The sequence below is a fragment of the Dipodomys spectabilis genome, unplaced genomic scaffold (genome assembly GCF_019054845.1).
Source record: "Dipodomys spectabilis isolate Male_0828 unplaced genomic scaffold, ASM1905484v1 ptg000783l, whole genome shotgun sequence".
Classification (NCBI taxonomy): domain Eukaryota; kingdom Metazoa; phylum Chordata; class Mammalia; order Rodentia; family Heteromyidae; genus Dipodomys; species Dipodomys spectabilis.
This window is the reverse complement of record NW_024871460.1, coordinates 20,499,950-20,512,984: the sequence shown is the minus strand read 5'-3', so window position 1 is coordinate 20,512,984 and position 13,035 is coordinate 20,499,950. Positions and strand designations below refer to the sequence as shown.

General features: G+C 34.0%; 1 protein-coding gene across 2 annotated transcripts in view; it reads left to right on the top strand.

The window, feature by feature from the left end:
* Vps13b (vacuolar protein sorting 13 homolog B) overlaps nucleotides 1-13,035 on the top strand; it is a 505,216-nt gene that overhangs the window by 129,908 nt on the left and 362,273 nt on the right. For both annotated transcript variants that reach the window (XM_042673185.1, XM_042673186.1), the window contains exons 18-19: nucleotides 4,146-4,280; nucleotides 5,574-5,747. In XM_042673185.1, coding sequence (XP_042529119.1) covers nucleotides 4,146-4,280; nucleotides 5,574-5,747 — 309 coding nt within the window. The remainder of the gene's footprint in view (nucleotides 1-4,145; nucleotides 4,281-5,573; nucleotides 5,748-13,035) is intronic.

Sequence of the window (13,035 nt, the reverse complement as noted above, 5' to 3'; positions counted from 1 at the left end):
GTTTACCTGGTGTTAGAGTTCTAGAGGTTAGGTGGAGATATTTGTTTTGTAATTTTTTTGCAGTATTAGTTGGTAAATAAATTCATAGTTGTCCCTTTGTAATATTATCTCATCTCTCATCATGAACTGATTTTCCCAAGTCCAGATATTTCTAGTGTATATTGAAAAAGCGTAACTACTGCTATTATTTACTGTAATTTTACTACACAATAAAGTACTGGGAGTTTATGACAGTATTTGTATCTGAAACTCTACTTTTGTTTTTTATTTTCTGTGATACAGTGCTTTATTTCCCCCACTCACTGATACTAATAACCAATGTCTTTTAGAAATGAAAATAATCTTAATCATCACGAAATCTAATTCCTCACTTATTTAAGGTGAGAAAACTGAACCACATAGTTTTAAAATCCTAGATTATGCAGCTCTTGATGGTAGAGTTTATATTAGAATAAAGGTCTACTGGTTTATGTATCTCACAATAAACTACCTTATTACTTTGTGGTGCTGAGGATTGAACCCAGGACAGTGTGTATGTTGTGTGTATTCACTGTCAATAAACTATACCTCAGTTTCTCATTACTCCTTCTTCACATATGTGAACTGAGTTTCCCCAATTCAAGTTTGCTTTGTTTGTATTAATAGTAATTTAATATAGTAGGTAAAATTTATTGAGTGCTTTTATGCCAAATGCACTACTAGCCACTGTCCACTTATCATTTCAGTCAATGCTCATGATTACTCTTTTTTTTTTTTTTTTTGGTCATGGGGCCTGGGCGCTGTCCCTCAGCTCTTCAGCTCAAGGCGAGTGCTCTACCACTTGAGCTACAGCGCCATTTCCGGTTTTCTAGTGGTTTATTGGAGATAGGAGTCTCACGGTCTTTCCTGCCCAGGCTGGCTTTGAACCGTGATCCTCAGATCTCAGCCTCCTGAGTAGCTAGGATTACAGGCGTGAGCCACCAGCACCCAGCTTTCGTGATTACCCTTTTTTTTTTTTTTTGGGTCCGGTCGTGGGGCCTGAACTCTGGGCTTGGGCACTGTCCCTCAGCTCTTCAGCTTAAGGCTAGCGCTCTACCACTTGAGCCACAGCACCACTTCCGGCTTTTTTCTTTTTGCTTATGTGGTGCTGAGGAATCGAACCCAGGGCCTCATGCATGCAAGGCAAATGCTCTACCACTGAGCCACCTTCCCAGCACCTCGTGATTACTCTTAAGGCAGCTAGTGACTTACACTTATTTTGCAGATGAGAAAACTGAAATAGAGTGTTTACTATAGAGTATCACAATATGTTTAATGTCATTGCATATCCTGTGGCTCTCTCATTTATCATGGATGGAATCTTAGAGAGGATAATATTCATTTATAACCTCTTTTTACATAGGAAACTTATAGCACTAGTTCTAAAAAATAAAATTGAAGAACAGGATGATGAAGAGGAAGATGAAGAGGGAAGGGAAAAAAGAAGAAAGGAGGAAAAGGAAGGAGGAGTAAGAAGAAAGAAAAACTGAAAAGCAGAGAGCAAAACAGGCACTTGATATGTACATTGGCATGGTTTACTATGGCCACCTTAGTAATCACTGAACTTGGCTTTTAATCACCAAGAGGGGGTGGGGACCAGAAGGGAGGAGTTGTAAATGACATGTTACATCTATATGCTAACAAGTGTGTGTGTGTGTGTGTGTGTGTGTGTGTGTGTGTGTGTGTGTGTGTGTGTGTGTGTGTTGTGGGGCTTGAACTCTGGTCCTGGGTGCTGTTCCTCAGCTCTTCAGCTCAAGGCAAGTGCTCTACCACTTGAGCCACAGCACCACTTCCTGTTTTCTGGTGGTTTGTTGGAAATAAGAGTCTCACAGACTTTCTTGCCCACACTGGCTTGAACTGTGATCCTCAGATCTCAGTCTCCCGAGTAACTAGGATTATAGGTGTGAACCACCAGTGCCTAGCTAAGTGTTCACCTTTTTAAAAAAATTATTTTTTTGTATAGATGCTGTATAGAGGGGGGTTACAGTTACATGAGTAAGGCAATAAGTACATTCCTTGTTGAGCATTGTTACCTCTTCCCTTGTTGTTCTTCCATTAGCCCTTCCTCTCCCCACCCCCGAAATTGTAAAGTTCATTTCCAATATACTGTCTTGTGGGTATCATTATTGCAACAGGTCATCCTATGTCCATGTTTTAGCGTTTTGTTATTTCCCTTCCCCTCTCCAAATTAGACAAATGTATAGACAAGATGCAGGGTACCAAAATCAAGTACAGTGACAACAGGTGATATACCATGGGGGAAGGAAACAAACAAAAAAAAATCACATAGTACATTAAAACAACAAAGAAAGACCTCTTATGTCCATACAAGATGATGCTAAGTGAAGTGAACCCCAAGATATGTTCACCTTTTTATACATGGAATCATAATAGAGTTGACTGATCAAATTTAAGTAAATAAGCTTGGAAAAGAGCAGGTTGTTGTTATTACTAGTTTACATTTTTAAAAGACAGTTTGAAAAGAACAGTTTTGGTCACAGTACAATTGAAAAGAAGGTACAAAGATTTCTCATTTTCCCTTCCCTGACTCATCCCACATATACATGGCCTCCCCCAATATCAACTTCTCCATTTGTATTACTGATGAACTGGTATTGGCACATAATCATGCAAGTCCATAGTTATGTTAGGTTCACTCATAGTGTTGTGCATCCTGTGGGTTTGCACAATGTGTATACTCAACGATTACAGGACCATACAGTGTATTCACAGCTCCAAAAATCCTCTCTGCTCTGAATATTTGTGACTCCAGTGCTCCCAATCTCTGGTAGTTACTGATCTTTTTATTGTCTTCATACTTCACTTTTTGTAGAAGGTTATATACTTAGAATCCTATAGTCTATAGCCTGTTTTGATCCCTCTCTCTCTTTCTTCCTTGCATTTTTAGGTATAGTACCCAGGGCCTCATGCAATTATGAATAAATCTGCTATAAATATTGGTGTGTAGGGTTTTGTGTGGGTTTAAATTCTAACTCCTTTGGGTAAATACTGAAGTACACAATTGCAAGATTATATGGCAAGAATATGTTTTGCAAGAAACTAACACACTCTCATGGGTTTTGGCTACTAGATGGTTCTGGATAACCTTTTGCTTTGTTTTTAGTAAATTATGGTTTTGAACAGCTTATAACAAAAGGGGTAACCCTTCCTGTAACCAACACTGTTTTTTAGAGCAACCATTTTTTTTTTCAGCTTCTTAGATATTTGCCTGTATGTTTCTGTATGTTTTATTGCATATGTTTAGATACTACTGTTGGACTTGAGGATACTTTAGTATTCTATTTGTGATCTAATAACTTTCTACAAACCTAGTGCCTTAATACAACAGATGTTTTTAGATAATAATGTCTATATTAGAGGCCTTTGTGAGAATGGAGTGGTTTTTATAGGCATAACACATAGTAAGTTTTCAGTAAATGTTGATAAGATGATGATGATGATGATAATGTTGAATGGTTATGATTAATCCCCAGTACTGTCAGAACAATGTTCTTTAGGCTTCTCTGCCTTTACCCTTCAGATCAAGTTTTCAAATCAGCCATTTTTATGGTAATTGTTACCTTTATCCTTTACCAAGTAGTATGCAATAGATATATTAATATTTACCTTTTTTGTTATGTGATGAAATTGGTTAATTTATAAAATTCCTTTGGTTTCTTTTGCTTATAAGATGTGCTTTTAGTTAAGAACCTTGTTATTTTATATCTCTTTACTCCATGTCACCAATACATTTTATTACTCTGGTAGCTTTCTCTATAAATATCTCCACCAAAATAAATAATACTTCAAAAAGAAAATTATAAAGTCAAATATGATTTAAAAACCTCTTCTGTTTTTAAGGTAAATATTTGTACATTTGCTTTTTTTTCTTGAACTTAATTAATGAAGAGCTGACTGCATAAGTATAGTTATGAGAGTTCAGCCCATTTATTTTAAAATTATATCCTTTCACCTTTTAAACACTGAACTCTGAAACTTAACACAAATACCATAAGAACATCTGAGGTAGATAATTAAAATATAATTAAGTTTAAATGCCTTGGTGAAGGAGTATAAAAATTATTTAAATTCAATCGGCTAGTACATTTGCAGTTTTCTTTTATTAGGTGTGAAATCTAAGAATCCCCTGCCAACTCTTGAGGGCTCAATCCAGAATCTTGAATTGAAGTACTGCAGCACATCATTGGTCAAATGTGCCTCTGGGACCATGGGATCAATAAAAATTTGTGCCAAAGCCCCAGGTATGTGCAGCTGGATCGTGTAAAACTTTATTGCCTGTATAGGAGAATTGGCCTTGCATTTTACAAGGAGCGTTACTGAAACAAGAATTTACTCATTGTTCCTATGAATCAGAGGTTTTAATTTTTTTTTAATTTGCCTTAAAATTTTTTTAATAGTGCCAGGATGATACTTCTTGACTTTAACAAATTAATTTTATTTAAGAAACGAACCTTACAGCTTTACAAAGGGGAAAAATAACATTTTTTCTGATACTTTTTGGGAAATTCGGAGTTATATGTGACACTTAAATATTAAAATATTAGTATTGCAGGATTAAATAAAATCTGGATGTTTTCAGAGTTATAATTGACTTTGCTTTACCAACTGGTATTTTACAATGGTTTCCTTAAATTATTTGTAATATTTTCAGTACAGACTAAATTTCAAGATAAGATTATAATTGTAATTATTGCATTTAATTTTTAAAAACTGAGTGTTTATATATATATAAATAAAAATTTGTATATATATTTTTTAGTGCTAGTCCTAGAGCTTAAATTCAGGGTCTGAACACTGTCCTTAACCTTTCTTATTCAAGGCTAGTGCTCTGCCACTTGAGCCATAGCTCCAGTTTTGACTTTTTGGTGTTTAATTGGAGATAAGAGTCTCATGGATTTTCATGTCCACCGCTGGATTTGAACTGCAGTCCTCAGATCTCAGACCCTCAGCTAGGATTACAGTCCATTATAAAAGAAATTGAACAGAGACTACATTTATTAGCAAAAGTTGAAACATAATTTTAAAAATTAACAATGGACCCGGCCACTGGTGGCTCATGGCTTGTAATCCTAGCTTTTTGGTAAATTAGGTTCAGGATGCTATTCTCAGCTAGCCTCAGCACACAGAAGAGACCCACTTTTCAACTGATAGCTGGGTGTATAATCATCCCATCTATATTATGAACAGTAAAATAGGTGGGTCATGTACCTGGATGTGCCAGGCAAAAAAATGAAACTTTAAAGTCTATGCAAAACAGAGCAGAGTCATGGCTCATTTTTAGAGTGCCTGTCTACTGAGTGCAAGCCAGTACCATGAAAACCAATAACAATTACAACAACAAAATTAGGAACATTTTAAAAGTAGTTTTACCAGTCAGATTTACAAATTATCAACTAAATGTATCCTTAAAATTCAGAAATTTAATTGAAATGTTTTTGTATTCGTATGTTTTAAGATCAAGTGTCACCAGGCTATTCTTACATTTTACTGAAGAGTTTTTATTTTTGTTTCATTCAATAACTATTTTTACTCAGGAGACAGTGGAAAAGAGAAGCTGGTTCCTTTGCTTCAAGGTCCCTCTGACACTAAAGACCTTCATAGTACCAAGTGGCTCAATGAGACTAGAAAGCCAGAATCTCTTTTAGCTCCAGATTTGGTAGCCTTCACTATCCAAGTTCCACAACATATGGACTACTGCCACAGTTCTGGTAAGTTTGAACATTTCATTATTCCCTTATTTTTATTTTATTTAAAAAAATTTTTATTTTCTTGTAAAGATGCTATACATAGAGGTTACAGTTACATGAGTAAGGTAATGAGTACATTTCTTATTGAGCATTGTTACCCCCTTCTTTGTTTTTCTCCTATTATCCCTTCCTTCCCCCACCTCCCTCACCTCCCCTGCCAATTCACCCCCCTGAAGTTGTCTTGTGAGTATCATTGTTGCAAGGGTCATCTTGTGTTCTTGTTTCAGCATTTTGTTATTCCCCTTCTTCTCCTCAAATTAGATAAATATATATACAAAACGCAGGGTACCAAAACCAAGTACAGTGAGAACAGGGGATATACCACATGGGGAAGAACATACTAAAGAAACAAAAAAAATTGCATAGTACATTTAAGACAACAACAAAGAAAGACCTCTTGTGTCCATATCTTGGGGTTCATTTCACTTAGCATCATTTTATATGGTTATATATACATAGATTTTGAGCTTTTCTGCTCATCTGAGAAAATTAGACATATACTATTTAGACATATACTAGACATATACTAATTATTGCATTTTCTTTCCAAGAATTACTTTTAAAATTGGAATTTTTTTTAAGAAGAAAGAAGAACAATTTGTGTTGATTGGGTATTCTCTACAGTTGTGCTTTTCTAAAATTCCGAGAAAATATTTTTGTGTTAGCTTTAATAATTAAATGTCTTTATAAATAATAATGGTTTTTATATAAGGGATTTAGGTTTGTGTAGCACTTAGCCTGAGATTTATATTTATAAAGTTCAGATGAGTTCTGAAATTTTGCATGTCATGTATCATATATTTTCCTGACTTAGTAGCTCTTTGACTGTGTCCCACAGTGTGTCATGTTGAAATTAGATGTTTAAGCTTTCTGTACTTTTGTAGAAAGGATAAGATTTAACAGTGGAAGTAACAATAAAAATAAAAGCAAAAGTTAAAAACAGAGATTTGAGATCCTATTTTTAAGGTTTGTATTTTTTCTACTATTGCTTTGCTTCATAAAAAGAAATTGTTTCATTTTATTTACCACAATAGTAGAACCATACCTCGCTTGTTGAAAGATGATATCAGGGAAAAAAGTTAGGTAGATGAGTATCACTTATGAGCTCAGTTGGCCAATATATAATTAATAAAATGTAGGTTGTCAGTCAGTGAAGGTAATAAAACAGCAACATAAGATTTCTTAAAGGGATTTCCTAAAAAAGATTTCTCTATAGTTTATTTTTCAGTGAGTATTTTGAAATACCTGCATAAAAGTATCATTGTAAGTTAAGTGTTATAACTTACAGGAATTATGTTTAGCATTACTAAGTGTAAAGTAGAAACAAAAAGATTTGTGTTAATTAGGCAGGCTAAAGTAAATATTAAAATAATGCACAAGTAAATACATATAAGAACATAAAGAAGTTTTTTTTTTTAATGCCAATTCCAGGGTTTGAACTCAGTGCTTGTCACTCAGTAGGCTTGCTTGCTTGGTAGCTACTCTGCCACTTGAACCATATCTTCAGCCTGGCTTCTTACTTGTTATATTTGAGATGGGCCTTTTTGTGATCATTGTATCTTAACCTTGTGAGTAGCTAGAAGTAGGCCTGAACCATCAGCATCTAGCTCACATTTTGAAAGTTTTGCTGTATTGCCATTTTTACCTAAGTGGTAGTCACATTAAAAATGGGAAATTAGTCTGAGGATTTCTTGACATCATGCTTCTGAAGAGAACATTCCTCAAAAAATGTTATATGCTAACAAAATTAGCATGGTACCTGCACAAAAACAAACCTTTGTAAACTAATGGAATAGAAGACAAAGGTACCAAAAGCATACATTAGAAAAAAGACAGCATCTTTAGCAGGTAGTGCTGATTACACTGGATATTCTCATGTAGAAGACTAAAACCAGATTGGCAAGGATGGGGGAGCCCCTTACACACTGTTGTAGTGATGTAAATAGTACCACCTTCTATGAGATGTCTAAAAACTTAAAAATAGAAATACTAGCATGACATGTTGGCTCACACCTTCTCCTCTGGAAGCTGAGGCAGGAGGATGGCAAGTTAGAGGCCAGCATAGGCTGAAGCGTTGCAGGCTAGTAAGATCCTGTCTCAAACAACATAAGCCATACAAACAAATAAACAGAACTGTCATATCGATCCATACTCTTGATTATGTTCTTAAAGGTTATTAAATAACTATATGCCATGTATACTGTAGCATTATTCACAGTCACTAAGTTAAGAATTTAGTCTAGGCTTAGGTGCCTATCAGTGGGTGGATAGATAAAAACAATGTAGTACACCTATACTAGTTTATTCAGCCATAAAGAGGTAAAAAATTATGTCATTTGTAGGCAAACAACACTGGAGATCATCATGTTAAATGAATTCAAAGCCAATCTCCGACAAGTCCTTTGTTTTATCTGATGTACGGAATTTAGTAAGAAAAAACAAAGAAAGAAAAAATGAAAGTAAAAGAGATGATTAGGGATGTGGAAAGCAAAACGGGACAGTGAAGAGTAGGTAATAAGGAAGAGTAATAGAGGAGAACATGATAAGGAATACCAATGAAACTTACTACTTTGTGTCATTGATATAACAAAAATGAGAAATAAATTCATTTTAGGAATTGTATTGATTTTATTATTATTAAAAATACATTAGTCTGATGAGAATCTAAAGATAGAATGATATGAGGATGAATTCGAGATCCAAACCACAACTGTTCCTACAGGTGAGATTCTTGCCAGTCTTTTAAGAAGTGATTGGCATATACTTTAGTAAAGGCAGATAGATAATATCTAGGCTTTGTGGACCAGGGTGTCTTGTTTCATGTGTTTACTTCTGCTCTTGTAGCCAAAAAAAAAAAAAAAAAAGCTACTCAGTGTGTGTGTGTGTGTGTGTGTGTGTGTGTGTGTGTGTGTGTGTGTGTGTTTGTTTGATGATATTCTACTTAAAATTTATTGGCACAGAAAGTGGACCAGGTTTGATCATTTTCTTTTCAATACCTTTATTTCAGGGAGGCACAAATAAATAGCTTTGTTGATGACTATTTAATCAAATTCCTTCAATGTGCTGTTTAACAACCTCTTTTATATAACTAGTCATATTAATACTTTTGATAGGTTTTTATTTTCAAATTAGGAGATTATTATGATATTCATTTCAGCACTCAGACATCCATTTTCAGTTCTGATACCTAAGAAGGTATTAATCTTATCTGAATCTGTTCCATATTCTCCAGCTGGACTTCTGTGGCTTTTAATGTTTCCCTAAACATACTTAAAGAGTGAACTATATTTAAATAAGTATGTATTCTTTATCTTAATATTCATATTACTGTTCATAAGTTGAATCTATTTCTAGGGTCACATTAATTTTCTTTTCAACTTTTCTAAAAGTAAGGTGGATAGGAAATATTATCTGTGACACCTATAATATTTAAAGAGTAAAGTTTTACAACTTTTCATGCTGTTTAGGAAATTCACCTAATCTTCAACATTAGTGTCATGTTTAGAGTTGTTGATAGATCTGTATGTAAAATTGTAATGTGATCATGTATTTGGTTCCTTGAAAACTTTGCTTTTGATTGTTTGAATCCTACAATATAATGTGTTTTTACTTCAGGTGTGTTCACATACTTTATTATAGAGCATTTTGAAATTTAAGGTTTTTTATCTGCCTTGGGACTACCATGCACATTTATGGCTTAGATATTTATGATAATGGTTTAGAGATTTCATAAGTATTTTTATAAACCAGTTTTAACATGTTTTACTAATTGTATGATCATGTAACAAGATTTAAATGAAATATGTTTGGGTATGTGTATGTATGTATATGACAGATGGTATAGAGAAATAAAAGATAGTTACAAACTGTGAGCTGTCTTTGGAGACTTTACTGAATCATATCAATTTCTCAGCAGTATTTTTCTTGCTACTGTGTCTTAAGTCCCCCCCCCCCCCCCCCACCATACACATACAAACACAGTAACTCATACTTCTTGATTATTTTCTTTTCACTGGGTTTTCTTAGTTTTATCACAGTCTATTATATTATATACTCTAGATTCATTTTGCTGTTTTTTTTTCCTGCTATTTGAATTTTATTCTTTATTTGGGCTGCAATTTTTGTCTTTTGCTATATTTTCATTGTTCAGAACAATAATTGGCCAATAACTCACTGAAAGTAAATATTTAGTGAACAAATGAAAAAATGAGTGAGATTGCTTTTTTTGAGGCTTGAACATGTAATGAAAATGAGACAAGAAGTCTTTTCTGATATTAAAAACAAACATTCTGGGTAGTTTAATTCCTTCGAGATGAAAAATTAAAGAGAGCACAAGTTAACCCTTTTGTCGTTCTCAGAAACAGATGTCTAGGTGACATTGTTAATAAACTTTTCCCATGGGTTTATAAATTTGAAATATGATCATACTAATTGGCTTAGAGGATCATGGTATAATGTGTGGAAGACAGCTGCTATGGTGTGTATGCTTCCAACTGAAGGAGAGAGCATTAAAGCTGAGAACCTGAAGTATTTTGGATGTTATATAATAGTAAGCTAAGAAGTGAGTTTTAAGAGGAGCTCAGTAAGGTAACATCACTTTCTAATATCAGAATGTGAGAATAGGCAGGATAATAATGAGAAATAGGAGTTAATGTGATAGAAAGGAATATTACTAGCCGGGTGCCATTGGCTCACTCCTGTAATCCTAGCTACTCAGGAGGCTGAGATCTGAGAATTGCGGTGAGACTCTTATTTCCAATAAACTACCAGGAAACTGGAAGTGGTGCTGTGGCTCAAGTGGTAGAGTGCTCACCTTGAGCTGAAGAGCTGAAGGACAGCACCCAGGCCCAGAGTTCAAGCCCCATGACCGACCAAAAAAAAAACCGAAAGGAGTATTATTGATATTAATGAAACTCATTGTAAAGTAGTTTTAAAATGTAATTGTAACTTTTATGAAAGTAGTTTTTATAAAACAATACTTTCAGGCAAACAAATATTATTTGTCTTATGGTGGATGAAGAAGAAGGCTAAAAGTTAAGTGACTTATCCATGCCTACCAAGTAAGACTTTGAACCTAAACTTGGGCTTTCAGATTATACTATTACTCCATACCCTAGGCTTTTTGGCATTTTGTCTTTTAACCTTAGTATCCATGTTGCAAGGCATAACATCCTTCAGCCTTTAAAAGTTCTTTAACTTTGTGAATATCTTCTTTCTTAGTTTATGTTAATCACTGTCTAAACAGCTACATTTCATGATTTCATGACATTGCTTCCTCTTTGAAGTCTTAGCACCTCCCTTGCAATTTGCCCTCCTTCCCCCATGACTGCATTCTGCACTTGACTGATTCTGATTTTAGTGAAGGAGTTGAGGGTTCTTGTGGGAATTCAGTATACCAACTTGCATTCTATTTAATGATACTAACATAGATATTAGAAATCAAATAAATGCTTCTCTACTTCCTTTATAGATAGACAAACTTGTTAACTATAATTGATATATCTATCTGTGTTTGGTATATGCAGAATGATATATTTTATATTCTTGCATTGATTCTGAACAATTTTTTATTAAATTTTAAGAAACTTTAGCTTTTCTTATTATGCTATATTTTGTCCTTGACATAACAAGTTCTGCTTGTCAAAATGTTCTTTTTCAGTCATGCTATTAATACATAACTAAATTTGTATATCTGATTAGGAATATAAAGTAGTCAAGGAGAACACTCAAGTTAGAATCAAAAGAACTTGGAAAGTATTATTTGTATTTTTAAGTATTAAGAATCTATTTTAACATGGTTCCCTCTGTTTGCTTTAGATGTGCTGGTGACTTTTTTCCCCCCTCAGTCATCATTTTACTTTTGTGTATGATTTTTTTTCTTCTCATAGCTATCCTTGCTCTGTTTATTCTTGATCAGTCTTAAAATCTCTGTCCTGTATTCTTCCTCTGTTAAATAGTTCTAATTATGATTAGATCTTATTTATTAGCCTTCAAGTTTTTGGTCTAGTTTTATAAGCAACATGAAATTTTATTTCAGCTGTATATGAACCTGACCAAATTGAATCAGTTAGCTGCACTTCCCAATTTTCTTCAATTTCTGACATTTACACTTGTCATATTTTTTCAAGTAAAACCATAATCTTTCTTGACCTCTGTATATGTGGAGAGAAAACTTTCTATAAGGTCTGTAATATTGTTTAATAGCCTTCTGCCCTTAACGAACAGTCATTTTTAAGGTTATGTTATTGCTCTTCTCCTTTATATTTGAGAGATTGCATTAATACTTTTACTAGCCAATCATAAATTGATATCACTTTACTTTCATTTGAGATCCAAACTCCAGGTTTAGTCATTCCTTAGCCATTTCCTAAGGATATTTTAATGGTGCCTGACACTGAAAAATAAACAGCATAGTTTTCTTTCTTTTTTTTTTTTTTTTTGGGTCCGGTTTTGGGGCCTGAACTCTGGGCCTAGGCGCTGTCCCTCAGCTCTTCAGCTCAAGGCTAGTGCTCTGCCACTTGAGCCACAGTGCCACTTCCGGCTTTTTTCTTTTTGCTTATGTGGTACTGAGGAATCGAACCCAGGGCCTCAGGCATGCAAGGCAAGTGCTCTACCACTGAACCACCTTCCCATCCCCTAGTTTTCTTTCTTTTATTTATTTTTTATTTTTATTTTTTCCAGTCATGGCTCTTCAGCTCAAGGCGAGCACTCTACCACTTGAGTCACAGCACCACTTCCAGCATAGTTTTCTTACCTAATGTAAACTACATTATTTGTTACTTAAGTATTACTTGTAGTATTACTCATAATAATATAGCATAATTATAACAAAATAATTTTTGATATAATATTTAATAATGTTGCTACTTACATTTTCTCTTAATGCTAAAGATTTCAGGACAAGCTCAATTCCTCCTTGTTACTCTTCTGATTGCCAATTCCATAGTTTTTTTTTCATATAACTTAATAGCTCAGTCTAAATATTATAGCATTGCTTTAGTCATTTCTCTCATGATTCAGATTAATTGCCATATTGATTATTTCTACTGCATGATTGAAAAAGGTCTATTTTAAAATAGTACAAAAATACAAATTCAAAAAAAAATAAAATAGTACTCCAAAACTAACACAATACTGTGCATAACACAAACTATATGTTATGTACGTGTCTTAGATTCATGTAGTGGACTTAATTTTACCTGCTTTGTTCTTAGTTGTTTGCCACTGAAGATTATATGTTTTTAATTTT